At 41.8% G+C, this 26368-nt stretch overlaps 2 protein-coding genes and 1 long non-coding RNA gene across 11 annotated transcripts in view; 1 reads left to right on the top strand and 2 right to left on the bottom strand.

Annotated features, from left to right (window-relative positions):
* Window positions 1–4407, bottom strand: part of TCF20 (transcription factor 20) — a 198012-nt gene extending 193605 nt beyond the window's left edge. For 4 of the 6 annotated variants that reach the window (XM_082239968.1, XM_082239972.1, XM_082239979.1 and 1 more), the window contains exon 1: window positions 4183–4407. The gene's annotated coding sequence lies outside the window, so the exon portion shown is untranslated. The remainder of the gene's footprint in view (window positions 1–4182) is intronic. The other 2 variants (XM_082239973.1, XM_082239974.1) reach the window with 2 other exon arrangements.
* Window positions 3423–25336, top strand: LOC309541861. 4 transcript variants are annotated; one of them, XR_014223981.1, is made up of 4 exons: window positions 3423–3680; window positions 4410–4547; window positions 21155–21226; window positions 21861–21949. It is a non-coding gene; the product is annotated as an uncharacterized lncRNA (long non-coding RNA). The 4 variants fall into 4 exon arrangements; XR_014223979.1 differs by lacking the exons at window positions 3423–3680; window positions 4410–4547; window positions 21861–21949 and adding exons at window positions 11150–11732; window positions 23303–25336; XR_014223980.1 differs by lacking the exons at window positions 3423–3680; window positions 4410–4547; window positions 21861–21949 and adding exons at window positions 11150–11732; window positions 23297–25336.
* Window positions 9821–25459, bottom strand: NFAM1 (NFAT activating protein with ITAM motif 1). The gene is made up of 6 exons (XM_082240045.1): window positions 25331–25459; window positions 21586–21927; window positions 21142–21254; window positions 19282–19368; window positions 15781–15867; window positions 9821–11139 (listed from the first exon to the last, which is right to left on the bottom strand). The coding sequence occupies exons 1-6, from the start codon at window positions 25383–25385 to the stop codon at window positions 11065–11067; spliced, it is 759 nt and encodes a 252-aa protein (XP_082096171.1). The 5' UTR covers window positions 25386–25459; the 3' UTR covers window positions 9821–11064.
* Between the last annotated feature and the right edge of the window lie 909 nt (window positions 25460–26368).

The following is a 26368-nucleotide window of genomic DNA, read 5'->3' as shown; positions in this document are numbered from 1 at the left end:
TGACTAAGCTGCTTCTTGTGAACCAGAGCAGCGCACGGAAACACCATTTACCTTCCTGCTGTATTTTATCTACTTGTACTTTTTGGTGTGCTTTTGAACTGCTAGGTTGGCAGGAGCTGGGACTCAGCAACAGGAGCTCACCCTGTCGCGGGGATAGGCTCTGAGAGTTGCACCACCACGGCAGTGACGAAAAGGCTCTCCACAGCAAGAGCCCTCTCCATAACCACTCTTACATCTTGCTTGAATTGTACTGAAGAAAACCTTTCCATTCTAGATTAAATGGGTCTTTGGCTTGTTCCAGCAGGGCTCATCTTATGTTGCGGGCACTCGGGACATGCTCTCCTTCTAAGTTTTCCCAAGACATTTGGCTGGCCATTGATGGAAATGAGAGTGCTGGGCTAGATGGAGACAAACTCCTAGGAGCCATGGGGTATTTGGTCCAATAATAAAATATTTGAGGGGGCAAGGCCCCCCCCCAAATTTCATGGGCTTTGCCATTTAAATGATGTGCATGCACCATGTCATGTGATACATTATGTGGGGTGGGGCTTACTTGGGCCCCCCAAATATATTTTTTTCTAAATTGGCCTAAAAACACAAACTCAGTACAATGCTGAAGTGGCATCTGAACCTTTAACACCAAACCATTCCTTTGACACAACATTTTCCAAATAATATTCATTTTGCAAAAGGCAAACTAGTGAGGATCAGGCACAAGTGATTTGTCAAAGGCTGCAAGGCGGAGGTGGAATATGAACCAAAACACTTGTTTCCCTACCAGATCCCTCCAATCAGTGCCTACTTCCAAGTAATTTATCCCCCTTAATTTCAACTAGGCCTAGACCCCAGTATTTGCTTGTGCAGTGTGAATGACTAAGGAGGATCCCTTGGAGTGTGACTAGTTTCAGAACACGAAATCAGTAATAATAATAATAATAATAATAATAATAATAATAATAATAATAATTTATCACTTATCATTTATACCCCACCACCCATCTGGCTGGTGAGGACCCATTTTTCATTCATGTATTGGTCTTTAGGCTAACTTCTAAATAGGGCTATCCTTAGGTGGTCCTGAACTTGGTATTATCTGAATGAAACCAGGAATTTCATATAGCTATTCTGTTCTTCTTTACAAAAGACGGTCCTCCGAGCTTTCCATGATGTGTTGCTTGTGTATTTATCTTAGATGCATTAAGTTTCTGCTTGTGGGGCTCCTGCAGGCATCTGGCTGACCACTTTGTGAACACAGTATGCAGGTAGGGCTATTCTTAGGGGCCAATGAAGAGGTAAGAGATAGAGGCAATATTATGTTAGGGGAGGGGTAGTACATCTGGTAGCAAACAGGCCGTGCTCATCCTGAGGTACTTTGTCCACCTTTGGTCCCCACCCTGCACTCAGCTCTCACCTGTGGCTCCTAGAAGCTGTCAGCATGCAATAATGGCCACATCCTGGGAAAGAGCTTTGACTGGTGAGCTAAACTAGGTGAGGGAAGCTGATGGGTCTCAAACTCTCAGTGAGTTAGGAACTTCTCCTGCATGCAAAGACAGGCTCCAGTGGATGAGACCAAGAGTGGGTCCAACGGTCAAGAAGGCAGTTTCTGCACATGCTGTAGAGCAGAGCTTTCCAAACTTTTCATGTTGGTGACACATTTTTTAGACATGCATTATTTTGTGACACGATAATTCAGTTTTGCTAGCAAACGGGAGGTTAAACTAACCCCTTTCCAGCCCCAGGAGGAGAATGGGGAGCGTTTGTGCAACACACCTACACGCTGCAGCCGACACACTAATGTGTCGCACTCGCAACACACAGTTTAGAAAGCTGTGCTGTAGAGGGACGTGAGAGGCACATTGGGATCGTCAACCTGGAGCAGCCCAGAACCTCCACATACACTGCCCGGGCTTGTGCCCCTGAGAGGTCACTTTGGTGCTGCTAATACAGCAAAAACAAGGTGGTTTTACTTCACCCCTGGAGGCACACTGCATTGTGTCTCAAGATAGATGGATGCCAACAAAGTTCTGCTCCTGACTTGTCTAATAAACCCAGGATTTCCCATTTTCACAGTTTCAGGAAGTATTTACATCTCTTCTCAACTTTTCATCATACATAAAACTCTCACTTCCAGGTCAATGACTTGGGTAGGAAGAATGAAATGGGTCAAAATGCATTACAACATGTATTCTTTGGTGGGGTGGGGGGGCTTTTATTTTATTTCTTGTGAACACCTTTAGGTTAGCAGCCCTGTATAGAAAGAAGTCAGGCCCTTAGTCATAGTAATTTTCTCCCCAGCCCAGGCCCTCAACACTAAATTTGGGTGAGAAATTTTTGAGAGGAAAGGGTTCCTTCAAACCTGCAGTGACTTCTACTGAGCTGTAGCTTTCTGAAATCAAGAGGCATGATTTTACACAACACGAAGCAGTGATGTTTTGGTGTAAGGACAACCCTACACCCCTCTGCTTAACTGTTACAACCAACTCTGCTATCATCACAACCAACCACATCCCCATTGGGCACCAATCCATCAACACACTATGGTTATCTTTTCAGCCTGCAGCCTTTCCATAGCTTACAAAGTGTCCCTGAGCAACTCAACCCCATGGATTTTTGAACTGGATAATTCAATATTCCTTTCGATACACACTTATCTGAACAAGTGCAGCTGAAGTATTAGAAAAGTCAAGGGACTTTGACATGTAACTGAAATATATATTGGGAATAGCTCCCCAAATATTCCTCCTTTGGGAATAACAATTCACCACGTAAATAAGAATGTGACCTAAGGTTGCAGGGGGCAGAGTTAAAAGGGTTTCTTTAAACAGCAATGTTTGAGTCCTCAGTAGGAGAGGGCCATGGGGCAGCACATGCTTTACATTAAAAAGATCCCAATTTCCATCCCAAATATCTCCAGTTAAGGCTGGCACAGATCCACTGGAGACAACGCGCTACATGGACCCATGGTCTGAGTATAAGGCAGTTAAAATGTTATAGAATTTCAAGTCGATAACGATGGCTGGACAAGAGCAAAAGAGATACCTAGTCGTTTCACAACTGGCAACGAGTCAAGCAAGGATAAATTGCGGCAGATGGAAAATATCACCGAAGAAAAATATATTCCATTCGGATCTTTGAAGAGCTTTCAACAGTCACTCCACCCTCAACCTCCTCCATAGCTGCGTGGGGGGGGGGACTCGCCCTCCTCCCCGCATTCCCCACCGCCTGCATACTCGCGCGCCCGCGCATTGTTTACACGGGTCTGAGAAGTCTTTGGTTCAAAGCAGAGAAAGGCAAAGATCTGTTCCCAGGGGTTAAACGCTGGGATTGTTGAAAGCCCGCGCGCGTGCGTCCCTCACACTTAACTGAAGGAAGGTTGCTAAAGAATGTGAAACGTGAGCTCGACAGATCCCCACTAACCGCTTCCCTCCCTCTGCCTTCAATAATACATTTCAACAACAGCCTGCTCTTCAAATCCCTTCCAAAAGGGGGAAGGGCTCAGGTTACACTGAAAGGGGTGGTGGTGTCTTTTTCCTTCAAGACTCATCACCACCGAGATGATGAGTCTTTTCATTTTTGCTTCATTTCCCGCGCAGTCAAATGAAAGAGTTTGTTTTGTTTTTCTTAACCTGCCAAAATTCCGGGATGGGGGAAGGAGACGAGAAGAAATCCATTTCATATGTGTATGTTATATTCATCCTATTTGACGCACTTTAAGAGAGAGGTCGTGTTTTTTAAAAAACTGTTTCCACTTTCTGGGGTTCTTCCTCTCCTCCCCCCCCCCGATCCCAGGAGTTCCCCCATGGGAATTCGCTCTGGATACCTCTCCTTCCACATTTCCTGCTATCGAGCCATTAAAACCTGAGTAGTTCGGGAAGGGAAGTTTTTCTATCACACCTCCAAGAGCTTAGCAGTCTTGCCCGCGCCCCTTCCGCCTACATCTCTCTTCCACCCACCCCCCCAGCCACACACACACAAAAAGGAAACGTGGGAAACGGAGCAATCATGGTAGGAGCAGCTTTTTCTCCCCTGTCACGACTCCTTCCCCTCTGCTGAGGACCTTGGGCACATCAGCCGCAGGAAGACCGAGCCAGCCCCGCTCCCCAGCCCCCAAGCGATGTAGCCTGAGGACGAATGATCTTTGGAGCCTGTAAAGATCACTTTCCTCCAGGAGGACATTCTTACCTTGAGATGCTTCCTTATTGTCCCATCTTAGCTCCTTTGTGTGTGCGTCTGTGGGGGGGAGGGAGGGGGGCTGTGTGTGTGGTTTTATATATATATATATATGATTTTGTTGCACACACACAAAAAGGAAATGGTTAGAAATCCTGTCAAGTCATGTGATTGATTGAATTATTCCCACCCCTCCTTTTCTCTCTCTTTTTTTCTATCCCCCCCCCCTCTGCTTTTAGGACAATACTCGGCTGCCTTTACTCAATGTGTCAGGCCAAACTGGCTGATGACAGAGAGGAGGAGCGCGGCTGCCGCTGCTGCCAGGGCTTGGCTCTCTTCGCGGCAGCCGGGGCTGAAGATGAGGATCGAGCCTGGAGGTACCGGTGCTGTTGATTAGGGTCTGGCATCTCACAGTGATGCCTTGAAGAGTAGGAGGGCAATTCTCTCCCCACCACACGCACACACAGATGTACAGACGTGCAAATCTATATTATATGCTCTTCCTTTTCCTTTGCCCTCTCCCGTCCCCGCTTCCCAAGTCTTTGCAGAGAGGACCTCGAACCGAGTCTGGGAAGGCAGCAGAAAAAGCCGGGTCGCTTCTGCCTCAGTGCAGCACGTGTCCAAAACACACACACAAAAAACCTTGCTCTGATTTTTCCTGACCGTGCTAACTGAACTCCCTGCTTATTGATGTCAGGCAGGCGATTTCACAATATTATTTTCGGCGGGTAGATAAGCTTACCCGCACGTTTAGAACATTTGTAGGAGGTTTAATTAGTTTTAGTCTATTCTAGTGTGGTTTAAACTTTTTGTATGTTTTTAAATAAGTTTGTAATATTTTTGTGATAATTTTAATCTCTTTTTTTTTTCCTGGGGGGATGCAAGGGTACGCATACCCCTAACATTTTGTGAATCTAGGTTTGGCCTCATTGAGGGGCAGTATTTCAGTACAAGTAGGAAAATGAGAGTAATATCCCTAAATATTTTTTTTAAGAAAAAAAGCACTGATTTTAATTCTTGATTTAAAAAAAAAAACACTTCGAGGTTTTTTGTTTGTTTGATGGAGCAGTATATAGATTTTATGAAAATTAACAAAGAAATTTTAAAAACTAGTTCCTGGAAATTGGCCCATTTTCCTTTCTGCAGATCTGAATTCACTCTCTACTTCAGAGATCCTTCCGCAGTCAGAATAAAACAAACGGGGATTTAAAGCAAAGTAATGTTTACGCTTAAGGTTATTCAAAATCATATGTCCATGCTATCAGGGAACCTGCCTTCTGTGAGGTACCTTAGCAAAATATTTGTCCTAGTATGAAATTATCCAGTATGGGACCCCAGAAATCTTATCAGGAATCAATCAGAAATAGATTGAAAGAATGCTAGATTTGGGCCACACCATGTTATAGCATCCACACCACCAAAAGATTGTCATCAACAAGGTGCCTTTCCATCATGTCCCATGGCCAAGAATAAAACATACCTCAAAACAGGCGGGGGAACCTGTGACCCTCCAGATGTTGGCAGACTGCAACACCCACCTCCCCTAACCATTGGACATGCTGGCTGGGGCTGATGGGAGTCTGGTGTCCAAAAACATATGAGAAGAGACACATTTTACCTCTGCATTATACAGATAACATGCTTACATGCGATAATAAACATACAATTCAATAGAGAACAAATCAAATAATTTTATATTTAGCTACTTTTGCACCACAAACTAACCTTTGGGACACGTAAATATTATCATTCTTAATTATTACTACCAGTGGTTATTTTTATAGTCTTTCAGGATACAAATCAAAGGCAGCTAACAAGGAAGCATGACACTATATTTTAAAATTCACGAAAAACAATATTAATTTATATAAAGTAATCAGGTTTCCCAAGGGGTCGCTCTGTTGTGGGCAGAAGATTGCTCTGCTGGAGCAGATTTATATTCTTTTCATATAACTGCTTACTTTTCTCATCCAGTCTGCCCCTTTTTGAAGCCACCTTCATACAACATTGGCCATGATCCATATTGATTTTGTGGTTTCTTGACAAATATTGCTCTTTGGCTTGTGTTTTCTTAAAGCAGTTTCAATCTGATTATAAAACTGGATACGAAGTGAGCAGTAACGTAAACATATCCTAACAGGGATTGTTATTATATATATTATATATTTTAACATTTGTGGTATGTTTCTCAGGACTGATGTGTAGAATGCTTTACTTAATGCATTATATGGTTAGATGAAAAATGTGATTGATTTTTGAAAGAAATTTATAATAAACAGTAACTTCCTCATAAATTAGAGATGCCTTTGAAGAAGGTTTTGAGAACCTCCAGATGTGGTCCACAGACATCTTTATGGCAGGTCTACTCTTAATGGTTGCGGGAATTTACTCTTGCTAATAATATACATTTTATTATTAATAGACGAAAATATTTGTACTCTCCCAACAATTGCACTATGCTGTTAGACAGGAATTTTGCATCTTATCTCTTTATTTTCCATCTCTATGGTAGCTGATAGAATGCCGCATCAAGATCTTTACGAACATGTGGTTGGTGAATGAGATGCCATAGACAAAGTAGGACAAAATTATCTTCTTCTTCTTCATCCTCATTATATATTTATTTATACCTCGCTTTTTCTCCCTAATGGGACTCAAGGCAGTTTACAGATAAAAGCAAGAACCACTAAAAACTTAGAAGGCTAAATCATTAAAATACAATTAAACATTGATAGAATTAAAATCATATATAAAATCTGTTTAAAACATACCAATAATTACAATAGAAACAGCACAGCACCAGCCCTTTAATTAAAAGCAGTCAAAAGAAAGTCTTCACCTGTTGGCAGAAGGACAGCAAGGAGGAAGCCAGCTTAACTTCTCTAGGGAGGGAATTCCAAAGTCTGGGAGCAGCCACCAAGAAGGCCCTCTCCTGCATCCCCATCAAGCATGCCTGTGAGAGGAGCAGGGCCAAAAGAAGCGCCTCCCCTGAAGATCTCAAAACCCAGGCAGGTGCACATCAGGGAATGCAGTCTTTCAGATAGCTTGGACCTAAGCCTTGTTACTTTGGAGCTTAATCCTCAAGAGTTGTGGAAGAACAGTCCTTTTTACTTCAGAAGACTTTGTTCAGTGCTTTGAGTAAGGTCAGTAGCCTCTGTTGGTCTAACCCTTAGGCCAAACCATTTTAGTGTCTATGTTTCTGTGATAAGTAGGTAGACCTGTCTCAGTCCATGCCACCATGAAAGTATATAAACATGCCATCTGAAAGCTTAATATTAGAATGGTATGGAATAGTGAAGATGTTATTGCTGACATTCAGCCTGTACCCTGAACTTACTATTTCATGTTGTAGCGTGATACTTGGTGAAACACCTGTGTCCAAACAGGCATAATCACAACTATTATGGGAAGCAGTAATATTACAGATAAACAAGCTGACTGCATTTGCTGTGGGCTAAATGTATACGATTCCACTAGTGGAAGGAGCAGCACAAGATCTTGGCAGAGGTAACGACTTACAGAGAAGACAGCCAATGAGAATCAAGGGCACCATCTGGTGGCTTAAGGGACAGCTTTTCTTAAATCCATCCTCCCTCTCCCTTCTGTACAGGCTGTATTACTGGTGGAGGGGGTGAAGAAAACCCATCTAAAATACCTGGAAGGGATGAGTATCCTCTGGCAACAAAACACGACACAATGGCAGAGTTTGCTAGTTGTAATCCATTCGTGAAATATACAAATTCTTTCAAAGCCAGTGCTGGAGAACTTACGTCATCTCTTGTTCCATCCAACTGTACATTTCTTGACTGCTTCTTGTCCTTTCCTTTGGGTTTCTGATAAACATTCCTTCCCCTCAACCCTTTTTTGTGGCAGCTCTGAAGATATTTCAGATTGCTGTCAAGTCTTCACTATTTCTGCCTCTATACTGTGAAGGCCTAATGTCTGCATCCCACTCTTAAAACCGCAACTGTAGAACTCTGGATCCTGACTAGTTTGTAGACTTCTTATGGTATGTTTAACTGAATGCACTTCAGCTGAGGCCAACCAAGTTTGTACCAGGTAGAATCATATTATTTTTATTTCTGGTGTGTGACATTTCTGTTAATGCAACTCAGTATATTTTCCTCCCAATGGTAACACCGTTGCTGATTCATATTCATAATGCTCTCCACTAAAGCTTCACTATATCCCTACTGCGTGTTATCAGATGAGCATGGCAAGCTCATATTGATGTCAGTCACAAATTAACTTCAGTTGACTGATTGGATCAGATTCCTGTAGTTTATGTCTGCTATCAGCAAGCTTTCCTTTGTCTTTCAGCCCCCCTGTTCAAAATCTGAATATCTGATTACATTTTATGACATACAAAATCACGTTATATACTTTTCCTGCCCATGTTATGCATCTGATAAAATAAGTTTTATTTTCACAAGGACAGGTATTAATATATCTGTTAAAGCAATAGTATTTAAAATCTGTTAATAGTAGCCTGCTATAGGACTAAGTTTTTCATTGCAAGAAACTAATATAGCTCCTCATTGGAATCTGTAGTTTCTTCCTGAGGGACAGTGTTGCAGGAATTTATGTATGGGTTGGGGGGGGGGTTGTCCCTCCAGCAGATATCATGCACATGCAGCCCACTACCAAAATCAGCACAATCACTTTTGTGACTTTTGTGATTTGTCCCCACAAAACACTTCATCACAGTTTCTTCCTATCTATTCAAAGGGCCTCTGCTGAACAATACCAAATGTAACAATTCACTGATAAATGTATCTATGTACTGGCTCACTGGGAAAACTTCAGAAATTCATATAGACATGTGAGCTCAGCTACTCAGCAGCCCCTCTGCCTGAGCATCCTGATACCTGAGTGCCAGACAGGTAGCCATTCCAGAAATAACAAACCCAGATGAAGACAAAAGGTTGTGATTAACTTGGCTGGGAAACAGGGAAATGTAAATATCTCTTTTGTTACACTTGATAGGTGTTTGGCAAGGGGAACCATGAGGCAGGGTCCAGGATGCTCAGATTATAGTGGTGCCCCGCAAGACGAATGCCTCGCAAGACGAAAAACCCGCTAGACGAAAGGGTTTTCCGTTTTTCGATGCGCTTCGCAAGACGAATTTCCCTATGGGCTTGCTTTGCAAGACGAAAACATCTTGCGAGTCTTGCGATTTTTTTTGCTTCCCCCCTTTTTTCTAAGCCGCTAAGCCGCTAATAGCCTTTTAGCCGCTAAGCCGCTAAGCCTTTAATAGCCACTAAACCACTAATAGCGCTAATCCGCTAATAGGGTTGCTTCGCAAGATGAAAAAACCGCTAGACGAAGAGACTCGCGGAACGGATTATTTTCGTCTTGTGAGGCACCACTGTACTGCCACCAGACCTCCCCTTTCATGATGTAACCATGATGTATTAGTGATGTAGTTTGGGGGGGGTGTAACATGGGGATTAGCAGCTAATAAAAGTTTGGTTTCTCTTTTGTTCGGGACTTCCATCTTGTTTCACCTTGTGGCAGGTGGGAGTCCTGTCGCAACAGTCTTCAATAAAGACCAAGCCTACTGACTGCTGTTTTGCTCTGGTATTCCTGGCTGGTGTCCTTGTTTTGTTTTTTTGTTTTGTTTTGTCCAATGGAGCCCTCAGATTTCTCCGTTAACAATGCCAAAATGGATTCTTTGGATTTGCTGTTAAGTGGGTGTTCTAGGAAACATGTAACATTTAATAACCTATATTTATTATACAAAGCATTTTTTCCCTGCTCTTCAGCCCAAAAGGCTCAAAGAACAGCCAACATAAAGTTAGCAAATAAGATGGTTCCAGCCCGCAGACTTCTAAGCTATAGAAAAAAGTAAAAAGTTTTGCTGTTTCTTATGTCAATGCATTTCTGAAGATTAACAAACAAACAAAATGTCCTTGATTCATGGGCAGAATATTTGTATATATTGAGAACACTTATAATAGTCTTTTTGGCTGTGGCTTAAACAAGGCCTCTTGGGGCTGCAATATTAGTGTGCCCCTCTTCTCTCAAACACAAAATATTGTCTAAAACTGAGAGAAACCTCCAGGTCAGTTTGAATTTTATCATAATTGCACAGGTCTAAGTATCTGACTTCATTACAAAAATCTAATGCATGGCCATCTGCCCTTTTTTATTAATTGTTTAGAACTACCTAAACAGTATAGAAGTTTATTCAGGTATGCGACCACAGTGGCAAGAATGTTATTTGCCCAAAAATGGAAAGAAGAAGTCCCGACAAAAGAAGAATGGATACAAAAAGTTATGGAATATGCAGAAATGGCGAAACTTACCAGAAAAATAAGAAATCAAGATGACAATTTTTAAATAAAAGAATGGAAATGGTTTATTGAATATCTACAAACAAACTGTAAACAGATAAGAACAGTGGCAGGATTATTGTAATAACATGCAATTTTATAAGATTTAAAGTAGATGAATAAATGAGTAAGTTAAGTTAATTTATAATATGTAGGAAATGTAAAAAAATAAATTGAAGGAACCACAGAAAGAGGAGGAAGTAGAGTTAGAATGATTGTAAAACTAGTGAAATGTATATAATTGAAAATCATAAATAATTTTTAAAAAAATCATAGCTAACTCAGGAGATTCCCATTTTCTTCTCCCAAATCTCTCTCTTCTTGCATGATGCTCCCATTCCCACTTTCTTAGCCCATTCTCTTCAGTAGAAAGCATGTCTTAAAGAGCTGGATTTTCTAGGAACAATATTGGGCTGCTCCATGTGTTGATGTGTATCAGTATTACCTGTATCTACATCAGTAGAACATTTTGCATGTACGGCTTGTTCCATGTTGGGAATTCAGAACCTTCTTTTGAGCTCTGGAGAAAGGCAGGACTGTGCAGTGTAGCTCTCTCTCCTTAGATGTTCTCATACAAATCTTCTGTATTGTTCTCATACACATCCGTGATTTCTTGCGTTTTCTGTCTAGACACCTGTAAATTGGAAGGGGAGGGGTAAAAAACCATTATGTTCTGGAAAAGAGGACCCCATATATAATGGTACAATCAGTCTCTGGAATAGATGAACTGTAGGACATGCCATGGATGCAGCCCTAATAGGAAGTAAATATTTATTTGCTACAACCGTTACTGCTTCAAAAGAGCAGTGCAGAATGTTTCAGTGCTCCCCCTCATGTGCAGGAACATCCAGTTAGTGAAGCAGAACCCTGTCCACAAATATAAAGAGCCCTTTCAATTGGCAGAGGGATCCATCCCATAAAAACAAGATAGCAGTTAAAACTGGGCTTGGACTTGTTGGAAAGGAGGTGTGGCTGCACTCTGTTCCAGGTGACTGCCATCAGACTGAGACTCTGCAATCGTCTGCAGAGTGAAAAGCTGCCTAGGCAGCACCTGGGTGATGTACCAAGCGTGCTGCAAAGTGTGCACTTAGTGTTGCACATGGAGACTTGAAGACCCCCTTGCTTGTTCTGCTGGCACCCAAGTCGCTTAGTGTAGAGTCGACCCAGGCCATCGAGACTGCATTCCTACAGCCATCGGCCACCATGAATCACCACCGGCGGCAGCAGGTAGGTTCTATATTGAAAAATAATATTTTATTCTCTTGCTAATTATCCTGTTTTGAATGTGTATTCTATATTTGACCTCCTTTAGTAAGGTCTTATTTTGAAATATTTAAGATAATATTTTAGCTTCCTATTAATTATGTTGCTTTGTACATTTTGTATTTGAGCTTCTTTTGGAGTGTTTGATCCTGGAATGTTTTATTTGATGTTTTTATGTAGGCTGTAAACTGCTTTGAGATTATATATATATATATATATATATATATATATATGCTTTTGTAGATTTTCACGGGTACAGGAATGCAGGTTTTGGTGTCTTCGGGTGTCTTCCCGTGTAAGAGTCGGGGTGTCTGGGCGACGTTTCGACGAGGTCTCACTCGTCATCTTCAGGCTGGTGCTTTCGGCTTCTTGTTACTGGAACAGAGCAGAATCTGGTGTTTGAGTTCCTATAAATACTGTTGAGGGGTGTGGTGTATAGCCTCCAACGTTCTAGAGCCTAGAACGTTGGAGGCTATACACCACACCCCTCAACAGTATTTATAGGAACTCAAACACCAGATTCTGCTCTGTTCCAGTAACAAGAAGCCGAAAGCACCAGCCTGAAGATGACGAGTGAGACCTCGTCGAAACGTCGCCCAGACACCCCGACTCTTACACGGGAAGACACCCGAAGACACCAAAACCTATATATATATATATATATATAGTGGTATTGAAATGAAATAAAACAAAATTTTTAAAAGAACCTTAAAATATTAAAATGTGCAGATTAAAAAATAGCTAATACTTCACTTAAACATTTACAGTTTAAATGTTTTAACCAGTGCCCCCATAAGCTTGCTAGAATAAAGTCTTCACCAATTTTCTAAAGCGGAACATAGAGCAAGCTTGATTGTGATGTGCGTTGTGGTATGCGTTCCACAAGAAGTAATAAAGGGCCATAGCTCAGCAGCAGAGAATGTGTTTTGCATCTACAAGGTCCCAAGTTTAGGCCCCAGCAACTCCAGTTTAAAATCAGGTAGTGGGTGATGGGGAAAATCTCCTCCAGAGATCCTGAGGAGATACTGCTAATCCGAGCGGATAATACTGACCTTGATGGGGAAATAGTCTGACCTGCTATAAGGAAGTTTTCTATGTTCCTGTGAGAACTTGCACCTCTTACTTTTCAACCCAGGTTTATGTAGCAATGGAGCAGGACCTCATACATGGGATAGCTGCAGGTCTGTTAGGGAGGCCATGAAGACCTGGATGACATCCAAGAAGGGAACTTTCATATGGATGTTACAAACCCCTAACATTACCAGTTCAGGATATCTTCACAAGGTATAGACATGTGAAAAAGAAACCCTCAGGTAGTTAGGGCTTATCCACATTCCTCTTGTCCTACTGCTTTCCCCCAAGGAAACCCACTCTTTAGCACTCATTTGGAGCAAACAGCAATTTGGGTTTTCAGTGAATTGCCATTTGTTCTGATTTAGAGATAATGAGCTCTAAACACAGGAAACACAGGCCCTGGGTAAGGGGGTGGCATGTAATACTGAATGCTATGAGTCCAGTGAAGTGAAGTGTGTGTAGACGTTCATACAGAATAATGGAGGTTCTGTATTTACCATACTGTTGTTGTTTTTGTTGTTCATTTTTTCTATTCCCTTCTTCAGTTTAAAAAAACATTGAAGGTCTAACCTGTCAAAGTCATCAGTTTGGCTTCATGTGTTTACCGTAACATTGGCAAGTGGCAATTCAGAGGTTACTTTCTTCTGGCAGATATGGGAATCACTCATGTTTCTGCATATCCACCAAAAAAGTGACATAATACCCAGCAACAATGGGTCTCACTTGTACTCTGATGTGTGTACTCCGAAACACATTTTAGTGCATGGATGAAATCCACACGATTCTAATTCACACATTATATTTCTGTGGGTATGCTGAGTTGCATTTGACTCCACATCTGCTATTTCCAGAGAACAACCAACATCCAAATTGGCCCCAAGAGCAATATAGGCATAATCTGGAAATTAAGCAGCTGGCATTCCAATTGGACTTGTCTAGAGAGAGATGCGCTGGCAACCTTTATATGTTTTCAGAGCCAAGCATAGAAACAAGACACCAGATAAATGACAGTCAAGTACAAATGTTCCCTTTCTAACTTGAGTTAGAAGAATTAGCTCATAATGAAATATCCTCTATTTTGGAAGAGGTACAGGAGATTCTTACTACATAGTGTTCTAATACACAGAAAGCACATTGCTAATTCAAAGTATAAGGGTCTAAATTATATTGTTGTTTAATTGTCTGAACCCTCAATTTGCCTGATGAAGAGTTCTGTGAAACCCGAAAGATTGAAAACCTTTTCAGGATTGGCTGATCTAGGAAGAAGAAGAAAAGGAGTTTGGATTTGATATCCCGCCTTTCATTCCCCTTCAGGAGTCTCAAAGCGGCTAACGTACTCCTTTCCCTTCCTCCCCCACAACAAACACTCTGTGAGGTGAGTGGGGCTGAGAGACTTCAGAGAAGTGTGACTGGCCCAAGGTCACCCAGCAGCTGCATGTAGAGGAGCGGAGACGCGAACCTGGTTCCCCAGATTACAAAACTACTGCTCTTAACCACTACACCACACTGGAGATATTGCCATATTCTCTTTTGATTTTCTGGCAACATACATAGCATACATGACAGTACACATAATAACCCAGAATCTCTTCATGTGCAGGTTGCTAACAGTGCAATTTTGCTTTACCTTTAGCAGAATTAATTTGACTGCACTATCCGGGCACTGTGCATGTGCAAATGTAGGTACTCTCCCTCTTTTCATTTTTTCCATTCTATCTCATTTCAAAGGCACCAGTAGTGGTTGGTTAACTGGATTTTTTGTAGCCTTGATGATGTGAATTCTTCAGCACTTGCTCCCTGCTTCTTTCAATGAGTTCTGTTTTGGCAAAGTATGCGCCCGTTGGACATTGAGATTTCTGTGACTCCATTTTTCAATGGTTTTTATTTATTGCATATGCAACAATGGAGAGGCAAGATTTTTCTTTTAAAAAATCTGAAACACCATAGAGTAGAGCACAGCCAGCCAGAAGCCAGACTGGGATTTACAGATAGATCTCCAGATGATTTACAGATCAGCAAAATTCCCAATGGGTTAAGCATAGTGGCAACAAAACCATTTCTCCCCCTTCTAAATTAGGCTGCTGAAATTGGGAAATATGTTGGGGGGAGGGAGAGATACCCAAAATTTGTGTGTGATCAATAATGTCTGTGAACTCCATTTCTGGTACAGTACGGAACATGCCCTCGGAGGCAATTTCCCCATCAAATCAATATCCACCTTCCTTAGCCACTATTCTGCACCTGTTTCTGGTTAGTGAATCTGAGAAAAACAAAGCAGATCCTGCAAACCTAAAATCTGACCACTTCTGGATACATTTTCAGACTTGCCCTCAGTCTGGTCATACCATTATGTTATGCCTTCGGTTCAAGATAGTTACATATACATGCAACCCAAGTTTTGAAAGAGTTATATCAGGTTGACCTGGTCACAGGCTATTTTAATTAGATTAAAAGTTGTCCTCTGGTTGCCCTGCTGGGAAGAAGCTACTGTTGAACCATTCCAGAAAAACTGGATCAACAGTGCCTTCCTGACAAGCTGATCTGGAAGCACAAGGAACTTTTAAAGTGCAATGGTGAGAAGCAGCCCCAGACCTGTAGATTTTATCCTTTATTGACCCTGAAGAGCTGCTTCTGCCTTAGTAGTGGATACACATGACCCAGATAAAATGTATTATTAGAAGTGGCTTGTCTTAATCTTGAGCATGTAGAAGTTATCTATGCAGTGTTCAGAACACCAGGAAGCATACCTCACATGCCCTGTCAGTCGAGGATTCAGACAGGAGATACCACTGATGGTGACAAGTAATTTGGCTGAGTTGGGTGAGCCAGGATCTGCAGATTATAATGTGTTTGTTCTTGCTAGCATTCCCATCACACATATGGCTTCCGTAACAGCAGCCAACCCAGAAGTGAACGGGGATAAAAGTATTAGACTTACCTTGACTGCTGGCATCTTTTTGTGCAATGGACTATCTGTACTTTTATTAATCGCAAAATAGACATCGGGTTCCCGGGGTCCTAAATCCTGAAGCAGGAAGGAAGGGGAAGGACACGTGTTAATCATAATATCCTATACATACAAATTAACTTATAATTTCTACCAATGGTTTTATATTTCTATGTTGGGATCTCAATAATAGACTGTTCTCATCCCAGGTAAATGTGCACAGGGGTTTGCCCTAAATTATGTACATCCCCAAGGTTCCCAAGTGAGGATAGGGGAAATTGAGAATGGAATAATCTTCATGAGAATGGCTCTGCATTATTAACCAGTTTGGGCACCAAGCAAACATTGTTGATGCCCTACACCTTGGCCCAACGCTAGAAACCAAGGCTTCAAACATTTATAATATTACAAGCCTTGAATTAAAGTCTGAGGGAAAAGAAAACTGACAAGAGTCTTTTCTGCACAGGGTTTAAGTTATATTGGGATTTATTTAATTTGTTTTAACTTGAATTGTCATTTCTCGCGGAAGGGGAAATAACGCCTAGATCATTCCTATATACGTATTAGCTGTTTGCAGCCTAACAGTTAAGAGTGTTAGACTTGGGTTTGAAACTCTGTTTAGCCAGAGACCTCATGTATCTCGTAAGCTGCTTTTTCCCTGCCTCATAGGAGTGTCATGAATTGTCAGCATATTTTGGTGTGAGACATTGACTATAAACTCAATGTGTGTAATAACTATGCTACATAAGGGATTCATGTAAATATATTCAAATCTAAAATGACTCATTCCCTGACACTGAGACAGAGCTATATAACAACAAAATCCTGTGCATATTTACAAGGAAATACTTTATTTATATAATTTCTATCCCACCTTTTGCTCGAGGTGGCATACATGGTTCTCCCCATCCTCATTTAATCCCCACAACAACCTTGTGAGGTATGATAGGCTGAGAGGCGCTGGCTGGTCCAAAGTCACCCAGTGAGCTTCATGCCCAAATGGTGGTTTGAACCCTGGTCTTCCAGGTCCTAGGTCCAATTCTCTAACCACTATTCTACACTGGAAGTGCATATCACATTGCCTAGCAGTGCTTTACTCCCTGGTAAATGTGTTTAAGGTTGCAGCTTAGGTGATTAAAAGAAAAATGGATTAGCTGATCCAGTTTTTTTATCTTTTGGAAATACAGCAGAATACTCCACCCTACGCTTAACCCCAACAATTGCCTTAAGAACGCAATAGCCATGCTTAGGCTCCTCCTAGTTATCACTAAGAAAGGCTGGAGAAGAAGGGGGGGGGGTCTGCTCTTTACACCCCCCAGGCAGAGGCTCAGAATACCCAGAACTGAGAAACCGAGTCTGCAAATAAGCACAAGCAAAGAGATGAAACATCTTGCCACTAAATATGTATGTCAGATGTATTGATGTTAAGTCTCTTATCTAAAAAAGGCACCCAAAACAGCACTTATGTGTGTTTATGGTAACGGCAGGTTGCCATGGTCATGGTGGCAGTTCCCCTAGCAACAGGATGGTGGGAGGAGCTTCAGCATGCAGGGAAGACAGGTGGCATTAACAGAAGAACGGGGAACGTGCAGGATTTGCAAGGCTCAGTGACGCAGCAAGAGGAAAAGAACAAATTGTCAAACTCTGTTTCCCACCACTCACTTCAAAACAAACTGATAACGCACAGCATTGTCCAAGAATCAATTCTCCTTCTGTGACTGCAATGGGAAAGGGCAGGAAGAGAGAAAAATGGGACATAGATGAAAGGACCCCCAAATAGATTTAGGCTTCATGGGAAGTTTTTTTATTAGGTGGGACTGCAGCCATGAATACACCATGAATACACTACCCTAAGCTGACAGAGGATGTGAATTAACTAAATTAAAGATGATCTCACCACTGCAGTAGGTAGCAACATGACTGGGGGATATTACAGAAGTAGGGAAGGCAAAGAATAGCAAAAATATGATGTGAACCCCAAGAGTGAAAAGAGGTGCATTGAGGAACAACCCAAGGCCTTTTTAGTATTGTAAGAACAGCCATTTGGGTGTTCTCACTGCTATGTTTGCACTGTGCCCACCTCCCCTCAGCCTCCCCCCCCCCCATGTCCCACCTGCTGGGAAGCTAAAGCTGCTTTTGCCCTGAAATTGCTCCTTTCACCCAGGCTGCCCACGGATGGCCCCTGACTAGAAAGGCCTGTACAAGCTTCCTGTTCTAGCTGGGACTTTTCATGAGGCATGACAGTATTCACTGTGTCCAGTTCCTAACTTGTGATTTACAGCTCTTGCCTTTTTCCTGGCAGTTGCCAACACCCCAGGCCTGACAAAACTAGATAAAAGTTCCCTTCTCTGTTCTTTGAGTCTCAGCTGTTATTTTAAAGCATGATATCAAATGACAGTATGCCCTGTGCATCTTTTCTCACAGCAAGAGGAAAGATGAAATGATACCTGTAACAACCACCCCTTGAATTGACTGGTAACCATAAACCGTAATTAAAACCTACTGCTCATGCATCTAATAGTCAAGGATAGAATGCAACTTCCAGAAGCATCTAATCCAAATCTCGGCTCAACCCTCTTTCCCACTCAGGTCACAAGAGCAATTTTCCTCCTGCACAGCTGCATGGCTTTCTACTGTTTTATCTTCAGTGGCTCAGAGCACTTCAGCTTTCAACAATACGTAACAAATTTGAAGATGTCCAAGATGCTTTTCTTCATCTCCGTTGCTTACTAAATAATATAGCATATATCCCTCTTTTAAGGGATGGAATTGACAGAAAAGACCTGGTAATAGAAAGTGAACATGAAGTTCCTTTTCAATGACAGAGTTGATGCGTTATTCATTGCAGAATTATCTAGCAGCATTATGATTATCTACTAGCTAAACATGGAGGCTTTAGCTGAGATTCCTGCATTGCAGGGGGCTGGACTAGATGACTCTTGGGGTCCCAACTCTACAATTCTATGATTCTGTGAAAATAATATATATATAGCATACTCTCCAGTGAGAAACCTGATGGGCTTTAGCAAACATGTGAATATTGGGCTGCAGGTTTATGAATTAGAGTCCTACTGTAAGTAACCATGTTCTTTGGTGATCAACCTTTTTCAGTGTTGTTCAGAAGAGCAAGGGAGGTACACTCTGTACATGCTCATGTCATTTATTTCTGAGGCTCATAGTTCTTAATTAAATTTTTCACACTGTACCTCATACATTTCTTTCCCACTCCAGGCCCCTTTTGACCCCTAGGTCTTTTCCCAATGCCTGGATAGTCCCTTCAACCCCTGCAGGGGGTGGGTTCAATATTGACCACTTTGAGAAACCCTGGTCTACAGAGAGGGAACCTTCACATGTACAGCTAGACATGGTAAACCTCCCTCTCTGCAGAACTTTGCAGTGGATTCATCCCCTTGAGCCTCCACCATGTTACACTTAATGGCTTCTGAATAGGGCTGCTACAAAAAGTCATTCTTGATATACAGTAATACTCACAACATATGAGGGCTCTGGAGGTTCTGAGCTGCCTGAAGTGTGTGGAGGGGCTGGCCTCTGAGCAGGGCACTTCTTGATCTGTCTCCACTGAGGCCACACCACAAATTTGTGAGGATACGATGAATGGGAATAAATGGCAAAGCATAAATTCAACATGTACAAGCTTTGGTTCGTCTTCCTAATTCTTTACCTTTCAAAGGATTTTGAATACAGCTACCCCTTTGTGGTGTGAATAATAAACCAAAGCTTAGGAACTGTCCACATAATGAACTTTGGAGTTCAGAGGCAATGCCCCAGAACTATTACAGAAGCACAAGGGCATCTGGCTGTCGGTTGCAGCTAAAACTTCCCTACGGTAGGCATATTGATGGAGGTCAATGGGAAATCTAATATCCCATTCAAAGCAATGGAAGTGTGAGTCAGTCATCTCCACCTTTCAGGTTGTCAATGGGATTAGCACTGGGTGTGCATGCTTGCTTTTGAATTATTGTTGAGCTACCAGGCCCAAATTGAGGTGTAAATTCTAGCATATAAAGCCCTAAATGGCTTTGGACCCAAGTAACTAAGAGAGGGTCTGCCCAATATCAACCAACTCAGGCCATATGATTGGCAGGCTCTGTTGGTGGTGCTGGGTGCTGCCCAGTTGGAGCTCACACATGATAAGGCTTTCTTGGTGCTTGTTCCCCATTTCTGGAATGTTCTGCCTGGTGAGATACCTTCATCGCCCTCCTTATTATCTTAAAAAAAGAATTTTAAAACATTACTGTTCACACAAGCATTTAAATAGCCGAAATATACTGCTCCTGATAACCTTGAAATTAACTGTGAGGCATGTGGTCATTTTACTTTTTTTAATGTTCTTAGTGGTTTTTGATGTTTCCAATTGTTTTTAAATGATTTGAATATGTTTTTATTATAATTTTATTGTGTTGTGTTGTATGATGTTTGCCACCCTGGGTTCCTTTGGAAAGAAGAGCAGGTTCAAAATTTAATAAATAATACAATATAAGTATCAACCTTCAAATCTGTAGACATTTTGTCACAAAGTCACCACAAGTCTAAGCCTGCAATGTTTTCTCTTCCAAAGAACACACTGACCTTGTAAAGGCTGTCCAGGACTTCCCACTAGTCAGGATAAGGGAAGTATGAGGATAAGATAAGAGCCAGCTGGGTCAGGCCAATGGCCCGTCTAGTCCCATCTAGTCCAACATCCTGTTCTCACAATGGCCGACCAGAAGCCCACAAACTGGTACTATGATACTCATACGGATACTCATAACAGTGCTATGATATGAACTCTCTTGGTATACAACACATAATCAATTTCTGCTCCAAATAGGGCTGCAATCTTCAATTAAGTAAAAGTTCATTTTATTTTATTATACACCATTTTTTCATCAACTAAAAAGGCATTCCTGATTAGGCAACACTTCAATAATTAAATAAATGTTTTTTCACATGAGTTGTGTGTGTGTGTGTGTGTGTGTGTGTGTGTGTACATATATAAAACTGCAGATGGTAGGGAACATCCGTTTCCCACAGGAGGCGAGGGTCCCTCTTGAAGATGATAAGATGATGCCTGTATACTCACTTTCTACAGACAAAGAAATAATGCATTTTTCTCCAGAACTATTACGTTGGCCACATGCAAACATATGCAGATTTAACTGATTAATCAACTCAATCTTAATAAATTAAAATTTGATTAATCAAGTAAGATTTTTTTTTTAATCAGTAGAAGCCCTCATTCCAAGCATTTTGTAACTGACTTTAATATTCAGCACTACTGAATGGTTGATGTTGCAAAACTTTTTGCATTTTGCAGCAAATGCAACACAATGTTAAGTAAGAATTACTTGCCTCTCTCTTCCAGAACAGCAGGACAGTTCCCATGATGCTTGCAACAGTCAAAATAATGGTGATGGTGATAAGGCACACCCACATGGTAAGAGGGGGCTCTGTATATCCTTTTTCTGCAAGAAAATGAGGAAAACCAAGCATGCAGATAAGTGGTAACTGGGAGCCAAGGCTCATTGTTTTAAATCTCTATCCCATTTTTCCTTCAAGGAACTCAAGGTCTTATACCTAATTGCTAGTCCATGAAAGCTTACATCAGAATAAATGAGTTGGTCTTTAAGGGGTTGTGATTTGTTTGCAATTAGACATTGTAATTTGTCTGCTTATAGTATACATTCAAATAAAGGTAGCAAAAGTTTTAAATGCCTTTACACAAGATTGACCACCCCTGCCCCACCCCCGGTTGTTGTTCAACCCACCACCGCTCACTTGCCTTCAAGAACTTACCTCTGAAAAGGATAAATGTCCCATTTCCCCTTCTTACTTGGTTTTTAAGTATCCAAAGAGCTTTGCAGTAGTAGGTACCAGAAACAGAGGAATGCATAAAGGGCTTTATTTTAAATGGATAATTTAATGTCTCTGACTTGTTCTCACGACCGGGAGGAATTTCCACAGACTTTAGAGATTGCATGACTGTGATCTCCTTGCTTTCCGAGTCAATCCGATAATAGCTAAGGATGAATTTTGTATAATCTGGTTTATACATTACTTTTGTTTTGCAGATTGCATTGATTTCTTCATTGGCAAAAGCAATCTTGATTAGATTGTCATTATACACGTGGAGAGTCCCTGTAAGATGAGGAAAATTTTATTTTTTTACAGTTATCAAGACTGAGAAAAGTTGCTCAGTCATCTATATTTTGGCAACATCTGCCCATAGCCTAGAGCAGCCTTTAAGAAGGATGCAAATATTACCATATCTGAATTGGAGTGAGGTGACAACAGATTGAGTAGTCTGACAATAGAGGAGTGTACACCATGGGTGGATGGACTTCAGGTTGTCAGATCTACTTAGCGTTTTACAAGAATCCAAAGCTCCACCAGCTGGAGACAGGTACAAAAGACAGAGTTAGAATTAAAGAACAGGGTGAACACACTGTGTGTCTAGCAATTTGTTTTCAGGATCTGAACTCGAACTCCCTCAGGAGGTGGTGAACTCTCCTTCCTTGGAGGTTTTTAAGCAGAGGTTGGATGACCACCTGTCACAGATGCTTTAGTTGAGATTCTTGCGTTGCAGGAGGCTGGACAAAATGATCCTCTGGCAGCTAGGATCTCTACAGTTCTGATTCTATGAGTGCTCAGTCCTTTCATGGAAACTTCAGTAAAGCAGTCTAATTTAGATTGGAAAAGTCATCCTGCTGTTGCTCTTGTTAAACTATTGGAAGTCAGAAATTCTGGCCAATCTACTGCAAATGACTCTGGAATCTGCCGCTAGATCATAGAGTCATAGAGCTGGAAAGGTCATTCTAGTCCAGCCCCCTGCAATGCAGGAATCTCAACTAGATCATACATGACAGGTGACCATCCAACCTCTGCTTAAAAACCTCCAAGGAAGGAGAGTCCACCATCTTCCAAGGGAGTCTATTCTACTGCCGAACAGCTCATATTGTCAGAAAGCTCTTCTGTATGTTTAGTCGGAATCTAATTTCCTGTAACTTGAAGCCATTGGTTTGGGTCCCAGCCTCTGGAGCAGGAGAAAACAAGCTTGCTCCGTCCTCCATGTGACAGCCCTTTAGATATTGGAAGATGGCTGTCATATCTCAGTCTCCTTTTTTCTAGGCTAAACATACCCATTTCCCTCAACCATTCCTCAACAGGCTTGGTTTCCAGGCCCTTGATCATCTCGGTTGCCCTCCTCTGCACATGTTCCAACTTTTCAACTTTCTTAAATTGTGGCTTCCTGAACTGGACACAATACTCCAGGTGTGCATCTACCATTGATCAACACCACAAGATAGTGGACTTAACCTCAAGTCCACAATCTAGTTGCTTTTTTGACTAAGACAGTTCACAGTGCACCTAGCTTTACATTCAGCAGAGCACACTCACTCTCCCCCACAGTGTGTAGACTGGTAAGCATGAACCAAAGCCTATATCTGTAGAAATGTTTACCTCTAATTAAATATCTGAATGCTGACATTAAATATTCTACACAAAGTTTTAGACAAGGAGCTGAAGATCTGCCCCCCCATGCCTTACTGCCATATGTAGAAGCTACACACAAGGGCAAACTGGGAGCCAGCTGTCTCTGTTCCATTAATTGAGATATCACCAATGGAATTCTGGGTATTCCCAACCTGGGAGATGCCCAGCGAAGTGCTGGAGTACAGAAAGAGGATTGTGCTGACTCTAAAAACTGCTGTCTGGACTGGAAATAGCAAGTTTCAAATGATACGCAGAGTCCATTAGCAGAATGCTGTGGGAATTTATCATCTTTGCTGCCGCTGACTTCCTCTTCTTCCCCCACCCCCACTTACTACTGTTCATGTGAAATTCTGGTATGTGGAAAGCGATGGGAGGAAGTGGCCGGTTTACTCAGTTTGCAGCAATTCTGCATTACAGTTTAATGGCAAAGACATAATGGGAGCAGGGCGAGTGTGTTTCAAAACTGGCTCTTTCGTCAAGCATATTGTCGATTTTCGTCTCATGCTCCAGAAAGCTGAAAGTAGTGGATGGGTGCTCAATGTCTGTCTTTGCTACTGCTCTGTGAGGCTGTATGGTGATGGGGTTCACATGAACCTTTGTGATTTTGATTTATTTTTTAAGATATCTCACCAGTGTAAACACATTAAATAGCTGTGTATGGCTTGCTTATTAATTTCTGTTGATGACCCCATAAGCAGGACCCAACAGGAATCCAAGAGCCTGCCCATAGGATCCCCACTCCCTCTTAAAAGCAAGATCTCCCCATGAGCCCAAACACATAGTCAACCTTGTAGTGTGTGTGTGTGTTATGGGGAATGCTAGATTACTGGTTAATGTGTATAACAACCAGCCATTGTGCACATTCACCAGGCCTCATAGAGAATGTGCACATCATCCATGAAGAGGAAATTGTTCCTGTTTCCCAATCAATATATAAATGCTCCAACGGACTTTGGGAAATGTGCAAATATTGACTGAATTTTGTACATTATCTAGTCCTTATGCATAGCCCCAACATGTTTTGGGGAACGTGCATATCTTGACTGATTTTTGTACATTCTCTGGCCAAAGCTATTTTAATACACTTCGGATGTATTGATCCCCCAAGTGCAATTCGGGTTAAAAGTGTGAACCCTATTGCCCCAAACTGGATATTACATATTTCTGGCTATTTTAAACATAATTAAGATGTGTTTTTTTCATTGAAAACTGCTTGTTACTGACAGTGTGGTAACAATCAACTCTTCTGGCCCAGAGACAATAGTTATGGCAAACCTAAGGCCCAGGAGCCAAATGCAACCCTTTAGTGTTCTCTCTCTGGCCCTCAGGACTTAAAAAAAAAGTTTTCCCACCCCTACGCTATAAGAATTATTAAAACTGATAATGTATGTGAAACATCTGGAGCACATAAGCAATATATACATGGAATATCACTGATTGTTAGCTAAAGTCCCATCAAGTTTAATGAGAGGGGGAGGGGGGAAAGTGCTGGAATACTTTCTGCAACCCTACGCACCACTATATTCACGTAACACGTTCACACACTACACCCATTAATGCTTGATTGCTTTGTCAGTTCTGGAAAGTGTTAAAAGACTGCTTGTCTTAAGGCACTGACCATCAGTCGGTGGGTTTTATTATTTCATTATTTACAAAACGTTAATATTTCCCCTTCCCACTTTCAACTCAGAACACTCAGGGCAAGCTTGCATTTATCAGTTAATGGGGAGAAGGAGAATAAAAACAAACTATTATTCAATTTTACACCCACTAATTTGGACCCACAGACAAGCCACACTCTATCTAATCTAAGATAGATCAGCCCAATGGCACCAGCTTCATTCTTATTTTTCTTGTTTAAAAGATAAAGGTGTGAAGTGGATGGAGAACAGGAGAGAGGAGGATAGAGAAAGGGAGAAGTGATCATATACAGCAGAAATGGTTGAAAATACTACTGCTTTAAGAGACTAGTGAAAAGGCTTTCCCAGACGGAACAAATGAGAGATTAGACAGAAAAAGCGGGGGGGGGGGGGAGAGATGTTCTTACCACCATCCTGAAGAGTCCAGAGAAGTGTGATAACAGTATATAGACTGGAGGCCATGGCAGCATAAAGAGGTATAGGCTGAGCTAAGAGGTACTCTTACTCAGAAATGTCTTTCTGTCTCTTCCCTTTTCTTGGGGTGGGGAGGGTGGCTTTAGGAGGAACAAAACAATATGTTACTGGTCGTTTGTTCCTTGTTCCGCCCTTTCTGGTGTATTCAGTGCTTTCTGCTTTGGGGCCTCTGTGCATTTTAAAAATTACTTTAACAGTTTGTTTACCACTTACCATGGTTGTCTCTAAGCAGTGTGCAGGAGACTTAATACAATGAAACTAAAAATGAGTTAAAACTATAAAATCAGATTACAATTCAGCTATCTCCTATTTTGAAGGACCAGGGCTGGCAAATGAAACGAGGCAGAGAAATTGACTAGCACAATCCATTAAAGTAACGAGCACATTCTATGGGAAAAGAGGGCAATTAAAAGGTGTTTAGAGGATGCTCCCCACTTTACACAATTTCACTTCTGCAAGGGGGGGCTGGAACGTAACCCCTGTGTAAGTGGGGAGTCCCCTGTATGTTTGAACTGGGCTACAAGCAGGCTGCAGGCAGATGCCTGAGAGGGAGAGCCCTGCTGGATATCTGCTTGGATCCAAGGCTGTGACAATGGGAGAAGCAAGACTTTCTGGGTGTTAATGCTGTGGCTCCTCCACTATAGGCTCAGGTTGTATATAGGTGTAAATAAAACAATATTTCATAAAGACACCCCGGTCTCTCCTTCCAGGGAAGTCAAATCCTGGGTAAGCACCGCACAGGGATTACGGTGGCCTGCCACAAGACAATCTCCGCTTGCTGAACCCTGTCCACCAAATGATATCACAGCCAATGACTACTAGCTCTGGATGATGCTCATGCTCGGGTAAACATGCAGCCACTAAGAATGTCTATTTTCCAATTAAATGCAAAGGCAGCTGATGTCATTTTGCAGAGGCAACTATTTATTGCAGCCTGTCAAGATCTTTCAACATCAGATTACAGCGATGGC

This window comes from Podarcis vaucheri (genome assembly GCF_965113315.1).
Source record: "Podarcis vaucheri genome assembly, chromosome: 10".
Taxonomy (NCBI): Eukaryota; Metazoa; Chordata; class Lepidosauria; order Squamata; family Lacertidae; genus Podarcis; species Podarcis vaucheri.
Note: the sequence above shows the minus strand (reverse complement) of the source record. Positions and strands in the feature narration are given on the sequence as shown.

Bases quoted from the DNA above. Each gene is read 5' to 3' on its own strand.
- NFAM1 (XM_082240045.1), bottom strand. From the start codon at position 25,385: ATGGCCTCCAGTCTATATACTGTTATCACACTTCTCTGGACTCTTCAG. The intron at 21,255-21,585 runs GTAAGTTCTTGA...ATTTTCTTGCAG, and splicing joins GACATTTATCCTTTTCAGAG to AAAAAGGATATACAGAGCCC. The intron at 15,868-19,281 runs GTGAGTATTACT...TTCCTGCTTCAG, and splicing joins CTCCAGAGCCCTCATATGTT to GATTTAGGACCCCGGGAACC.